This window comes from Seriola aureovittata, chromosome 20 (assembly GCF_021018895.1).
Source record: "Seriola aureovittata isolate HTS-2021-v1 ecotype China chromosome 20, ASM2101889v1, whole genome shotgun sequence".
NCBI lineage: Eukaryota > Metazoa > Chordata > Actinopteri > Carangiformes > Carangidae > Seriola > Seriola aureovittata.
In genome coordinates this window covers 22,301,853-22,309,352 of record NC_079383.1, presented here as the reverse complement: position 1 = coordinate 22,309,352, position 7,500 = coordinate 22,301,853, and the positions used below count along the sequence as shown (strand labels likewise).

The window sequence follows — 7,500 nt, the reverse complement described above, 5'->3', positions numbered from 1 at the left end:
ACTGTGTCCCTCAGATGTTGGCGTCTCCTCGGCTGCAGTTTGATGTCGACATAAACGTCTTCGCCGCTCAGTTCTTTATAGGACAAAACCTCTAATCCTCACAGATGTTTACATAGCATTTACCTAACCTTCCTGATGGCAGATCTACAGGATACATACATTTAGTGGAGGCTTTTACCCACAGAGCCGCGCTGTGCGTTAAGTGCGCAGGCTTTCTGAGAACAGGCTGTTACTGACGTTGTTGATATCTGTCACATGATGAGCTGAACGTCAGGGTCGTGTTCGTCCTCACACCAGCTCCGGTGACGAGATCATTTACAACCACCAGCCTCACGTCTTCGTCTGTGACCAGAGGTCGTTAACTACAGGTTAACGCAGGTTAATTTACCGTATCTCCAAAAAGACTCGTTTAGCTCGTTAAACAGAGATCAGATCGTTTCTCCACCTCATCCCAAACATTTTGTGAAGCAGGTTTCAGAACCGAACCTTCAGCATTCAGGGGGGGTCAGTTCCCGTCCCCACCGTCCCCGCCTGTCTGTCCCCGCCTGTCCCGTCCCCGCCTGTCCCGTCCCCACCTGTCCGTCCCCACCTGTCCCGTCCCCACCTGTCCGTCCCCACCTGTCCCTGTCCCGTCCCCACCTGTCCGTCCCCACCTGTCCGTCCCCACCTGTCCCGTCCCCTCCTGTCCGTCCCCACCTGTCCCGTCCCCTCCTGTCCGTCCCCACCTGTCCCGTCCCCTCCTGTCCCGTCCCCACCTGTCCGTCCCCACCTGTCCCGTCCCCACCTGTCCGTCCCCACCTGTCCCGTCCCCACCTGTCCGTCCCCACCTGTCCCGTCCCCTCCTGTCCGTCCCCTCCTGTCCCGTCCCCACCTGTCCCGTCCCCACCGTCCCCGCCTGTCCCGTCCGTCCCGTCCCCTCCTGTCCGTCCCCTCCTGTCCGTCCCCACCTGTCCCGTCCCCACCTGTCCCGTCCCCACCTGTCCGTCCCCACCTGTCCGTCCCCTCCTGTCCGTCCCCTCCTGTCCCGTCCCCACCTGTCCCGTCCCCACCTGTCCCGTCCCCACCGTCCCCGCCTGTCCCGTCCCCTCCTGTCCCGTCCCCACCTGTCCCGTCCCCACCTGTCCCGTCCCCACCGTCCCCACCGTCCCCGCCTGTCTGTCCCCACCTGTCCTGTCCCTGACTCCAGTCTGGAGCAGGCGGGACTCCAGGACCCGGCTGATATGAAGCTTGTTTGTAGAGAGAGACGCAGAGAGGACGACACATGTGACACACACACAGTCCTCTGCTGTGACTGTGATCTCGTTTGACCAGCACGCTCCTGCCCTTGCTCAGGGGCACTCGGGCAGTGCTGGGGAATACTAAAACTTAGGGACTTAGGATGTGTGTGTGTGTGTGTGTGTGTGTGTGTGTGTGTGTGTGTGTGTGTGTGTGTGTGTGTGTGTGTGTTGTGGTGCTCACTCATTACATCTGCCTGGTTGTGAAAAAAATAATCACATGTCTCTCAAACACACACACACACACACACACACACACACAGAGAGGCTGTGTCATCCTCTCTCTGCTGATGTTACTGTTATTAGTGAGTGCTGATGTCGACATCCCCTGTTTGTGAGCCAGCAGTACACACACACACACACACACAGACACACACACACACACACACACACACACACACACACACACACACACACACACACACAGACACTTGCTGGTCAGGGTAGTTTTTCATCCCTCAGTCAGTGTCTGAAACTCTCCACCAATCACTGAGTCCCACAAACAGGAAACGAACCTTCAGTCTGAAGCGGATCTGAGTTCAGGTTCAGATCCAGCGAGTGTCAGACGTCTTTCACCTGCAGCGCTGCTTCCTGCTGCAGAAACACCCTGAAACACCAGAAGCATCTGGAGCTGAGACACAGACTCTGAGCGTAGAACTGAATCTGATATAAATACATGAACATGAACTTTGATCAATAGATTTTATTTAGTTGTTTCACTTTTATCAGTTTAATGAATAAAAAAAATGGATTTGTTTTTTAAAGTTTTTTAAATAAACAGTTTAAAAAATTAGTATTTCCAAACACACGGTCGATAAAACGTTTCTGTGTGTGTGTGTGCGTGTGTGTGTGTGTGTGTGTGTGTGTGTGTTATGTGCTCCCTCAGCGGGCTGCCATCTGACAGCTGAACTGTGTTTAACTTCATTAACGTCACTCTGCCTGACGTCAACACACACACACACACACACACACACACACACACACCACACACACACACACACACACACACACACACACACACACACACACACACACACTACTACAGTGCTCAGGAGGCTGAAACATAGTGACTGTATCCAGGCAGGATTCAAACCAGCAACCTGATGCCACCATCACTTCCTCTTCTTCTTTGTTTAAAATTCAGTCTCTGATTCATTTCACATTTTCCTCTTCAGCTGTTTGTCCTGAGAGAGCCTCCTTCATCAACACACACACACACACACACACACACACACACACACACACACAAACTGATAAAAATGTGTGTAAGTGAGAGAGGATGAGACAGAGGCTCTCCTGATGTCAGTAATAACAGCGTGATTGTTGAGTAGCTAATCAACGCACTACAGAGTTAATGAGCCCATATGAGAGGATCATCTGTGTGTGTGCGCGTGTGCGTGTGTATGTGTGTGTGTGTGTGTGTGCATGTGTGTGTGTGTGTGTTTGCAAGAGAGAGATAACCCCAGAGAGAGCCTCTGATTTTGTGCATCACACACACTCACAGACAAAAAATAGTCGGTCACAGTTTATTAAACCCCCAAAAAATAAAACTTTTATTCACACACACACACACACACACACACACACACACACACACACACACACACACACACATACAGATACACACACACACAGGAACACACACACAGGAACACACTAACACACGTGTGTCACGTAGCCGGTGTCACATCGAGGATCCCCTCTGTCTGGAACAGCAAGCAGGTAGAGGAGCTGCACACACACACACACACACACCACACACACACACACACACACACACATACTTTAAACGCAGCAAACACACACGTGATGTAAAGCAGAGCGAGGCGAGCGCTGGACGAGCTGAGGTCTGCAGAGAGGCTTAAGAGATCAGACCACAGAGGAAACAGCTGATGGTGGAATAAGTCTGAGTTTCTCTAATTCACCAAATCATGACAGGAGCTGTTCTCACAAAGATCTGCTGCCTTCATGCACACGTCTGCAGCTGCAGCACATCCAACGCTCCGGTTTCAATAAGCATTCATTCATTAACGTTCACCTGCATTTCAAAAGTCATGTGTCAAGGTGGGTCCTGATCGTCCCGTTGCATCATGGTAGAGGATTTAAAAAAAGCTCCCTCCAGTGTGAAGGTGTGTGTCCATGTGTAGTGTGATTATAGATCAGCTCTAGCTTCTATATTAATACTGTGAAAGTATCAAAGCCTCAGTCCACAGAGAAATGCACACAGCCTGTATTCAGAAACTGAGCCTTAAAACCAGCCGTCAGGACTTCTGGAACTTTGTGATGTCACAACAAAGCAGTCACCAAGCCCCGCCCACCTGGACCCACCATCCAAACCTTGCAGGATTTGGTTTCTCCAAGTGTTTTTACCTGAAATCTGCTTTATTTTTATTGGATCACTCAGAAAACAGTCAGCCAATCAGAAGAGAGGCTCAGAGCCTCCTCTCTTCTGATTGGCTCACCGACCTGTTGTTACTAGAGCTGCAGAGAGAAGCCTGAGAGAGGAGATGTAAAACTACACTGAGATGGTTTTTATATCTTCTGATGGATCAACACTTCAAATAAAACACAGAAGAAGAAGAAAATATGGTATGATGTTAGCTTCCATGCTAACATTAGCATGTCAGGTCAGTGTGCTGGAACGTCCCTTTGTTCTCAGCAGCTGAGCTCCTGTTGGCTTTTAAAGAACTTCAGCTGCAGTTATAGGAGGTGACATGTCTGTGTGTGTGTGTGTGTGTGTTTGTGTGTTTGCATTTGTGTGTGAACCTAACCCATTCTGAAATGTCCTACCTTTTGGCTAACTCTGCCCTTCATTTAGCTCTGTGTGTGTTTGTGTGTGTGTCCTTACCTGACTGTCTTTGTGTCCCTGCTTGTATGTGTCCACATTTTAGCTTTGTGTGTGTGTGTGTGTGTGTGTGTGTGTGTGTGTGTGTGTGTGAGACACAGCTCTCTCCAATATCCTTAGAGCTCCTGGTGTTCGTCACTGCTTTAGATTTCTTGTGAATCCTTTATTACTTCAGAACATTTAATTGGTTCTTTTACTCAGATTTAATATCTTCAGTTTGATTTGAATTACAGACACATTGAGTCTTTTTGTAAAAATAATCCAGATATAATTCACTGCTGCATTCGGCTGTTAAAAGGTTAATTATGTCTTATGTCTTAATTTTGCATGTGTTTAAATTCCTCCTGGTCTCTGGTTCCGTGTCAGGTGTTCTCAGGGATCTTCACAGCGGAGATGGTTCTGAAGATCATCGCTCTGGATCCGTACTACTACTTCCAGACGGGCTGGAACATCTTCGACAGCATCATCGTCTGCCTCAGCCTCATGGAGCTGGGCCTGTCCGACGTGGAGGGGCTGAGCGTGCTGCGCTCCTTCAGACTGGTGAGTCCTGAAAACACAGCGGGAAAACTCTTCTACACACCGAGCGAAGGAGTTCAGTTACAGACGGAAGAGTTATTCGTTTTCATGCACATGACGTGATCGCAGAAAGAAACAAAGACCATGTTTGACTCTGAAGAGACCAAACAAGTGTATTAGCAAAAAATAATAATAATAGAGAAAGTGGCTCGTATCAAAGCCCTGAAAGGCGAGTGAAAACAACCCCTGAGAGGCAAATGATATATGAAGTTCTTTCTTCCAAGAAAAAAAGAAAATGACTTTCCTCTCACGGCTTCTTTTCACAGACAAAAAAAAACCTTTTTTGTTTTCAAAATTTAAATTTTTGTTGCGGAAAAAAACAGACAAAAACATTTTTTTTAATATCTGTGAAAACCAACCTGAGCAGCAGGTGAATAGAAAATCTTTTGAAAAATGATCCTGGCAATAAAAAATAAAGTAGAAATTGACTTTCCTCTCCGGCTCGTCAAGAGAAAATAAATAAACAGCGACAGTTTGATCAAAAAGAACAAAAACAAATAAAAGCAGTGAAGAGCAAAAGAAAAAGAGAACAATGAGCTGTGTGAGCTGGTTGATTGACAGCTGGTGGGCCAATGAAGTGGCAGCGTTGGGCGTGACGTGTCACAGCACACGGGGGGGATGTGATGATTGGCCGATGATTAGCGATGTCACTCAAAACAGAAGTTCAGCTGCGGCCGACCTCACGGTGCCGCCGAACAAGAAAAACAAGACGAGGACGGTGGCTGTCAACATCACCCCGCAACACACACACACACACACACACACACACACACACACACACACACACACACACACACACACACACACACACACACACACACACACACACACACACACACACACACACAGGGATCCTTGAAGGCTGTCTGCGTCAGTCTCTCTGAGTGTCACTCTGGGTATTGTCAGGTTCTGCTACAGGCGAACACACAAACACTAATAAACAAACACACGTTCACTTTGATTCTTTCTTTTTCTTTCTGCCTCTTCTTTTGTTTCTCTTTGGTTTCTTTGTCTTTATTTCCTCTGTTCTCTTTTTTCTTTGTTCCTTTTGTTTTTTCTTCTTCTTCCGTTTTAATTTTCTTTCTTTTATCTCGGATGTCCTTCCCTCGTTCTCCTCTTGTCAAGAAAACTAAGAGATGTTATAGACAAACAAACACGACATGAAGCTCCTGTTATTTTCCTATTAGTAGTAACACAGGAAATGCGCATAAAATGAGAATTATGTCCATAAGTCTGTTGCCCCATTGCATGCTGGGAGGTTTCGCTACAATACAGACTCAAACAAACTCTTAATTTGAGGTTGACTCCAACAGGGATTTTCCATATTTGTCCTTTACTTCCAGCTTCATTTAATCTAAACAGGAAATACCACTTAGGATTACTTTTATTTTGAAATTCTCTCTCTTTTTCCTCCCAGCTGCGTGTTTTCAAGCTCGCTCGCTCATGGCCGACTCTCAACACCTTGATCAAGATCATCGGGAACTCCATGGGCGCTCTGGGAAACCTGACGCTCGTCCTCGCCATCATCGTCTTCATCTTCGCCGTGGTGGGCATGCAGCTGTTTGGAAAGAACTACCAGGTAACGTGTCTGACCTCTGACCTCTGATCATGACATCACAGGTGTGTAAGTCTACAGATGGGTTACATCACTCTCTCTCTCCACCTTCAGGACTGTGTGTGTAAGATCTCGAAGGACTGCGCTCTTCCTCGCTGGCACATGAAGGACTTCTTCCACTCCTTCCTCATCGTGTTCAGGGTTCTGTGCGGCGAGTGGATCGAGACCATGTGGGACTGCATGGAGGTCGCGGGTCAGCCGCTCTGCATTCTCGTCTTCATGCTGGTCATGGTCATCGGAAACCTGGTGGTGAGTGACCTTTCTTCGGTAAACTCCGCCGGTGTCATGGCGGCTGTGTCGAGCACTGAAACCGCGCGAGGAGGAGTCACCTGTGGTCTGAACTGAGGTCACACACGAGAAACAACGACGCTAGAAAACAGCGGCGGGAAACACACGAGGACAGGAAGTAAATCTGAAACGAGAGGAGAGTTAGGGATATCAAAATAAAACAGGAAGTGTGTAAAAAGACGTGAATCAAACATGAGGCGTGATGTGGTGTTTGTCGATCTTCAGGCTGGAAGTTATATAACTGATGACTGGTGACCTCTGACCTTTACATGTGGCAGTAATTTCCAGAACAGTTTGAAAGAGCTGCTGGTCGTACTGGTGTGTGGTACTGGTGTGTGGTACTGGTGTGTGGTACTGGTGTGTGGTACTGGTGTGTGGTACTGATGTGTGGTACTGATGTGTGGTACTGGTGTGTGGTACTGGTGTGTGGTACTGATGTGTGGTACTGATGTGTGGTACTGATGTGTGGTACTGGTGTGTGGTACTGATGTGTGGTACTGGTGTGTGGTACTGGTGTGTGGTACTGATGTGTGGTACTGGTGTGTGGTACTGGTGTGTGGTACTGGTGTGTGGTACTGGTGTGTGGTACTGGTTTGTGGTACTGGTGTGTGGTACTGGTGTGTGGTACTGGTGTGTGGTACTGGTGTGTTGGAGCAGGTCACGTGTTGAACCTCAGAACTTTTCTGGACCTGGTTGAAACGAGTCTGTGGCTCTGAGTGTTGAGAAGTTTCACGTATTTTGAATTTGTTTTCTTATTCTTTAATGAAATATCAGGTGATTTTAATTATTGCAGGATCAGGGCTCGTGTACTTGACGACCAACGAACAGCTCGTTTCCTAATGATCAAAAAACTGAAAACGGATCAATTTCTTTTTTGTTTTGTTAATGAAAACCAAAAAGTT

The 7,500-nt window shown here is 47.7% G+C and overlaps 1 protein-coding gene across 6 annotated transcripts in view; it reads left to right on the top strand.

Moving 5' to 3' along the window:
- LOC130161533 (sodium channel protein type 5 subunit alpha-like) overlaps positions 1-7,500 on the top strand; it is a 139,517-nt gene that overhangs the window by 50,011 nt on the left and 82,006 nt on the right. For all 6 annotated transcript variants that reach the window (XM_056364899.1, XM_056364896.1, XM_056364897.1 and 3 more), the window contains exons 13-15: positions 4,486-4,659; positions 6,113-6,274; positions 6,365-6,559. In XM_056364899.1, the coding sequence (XP_056220874.1) occupies positions 4,486-4,659; positions 6,113-6,274; positions 6,365-6,559 (531 nt within the window). The remainder of the gene's footprint in view (positions 1-4,485; positions 4,660-6,112; positions 6,275-6,364; positions 6,560-7,500) is intronic.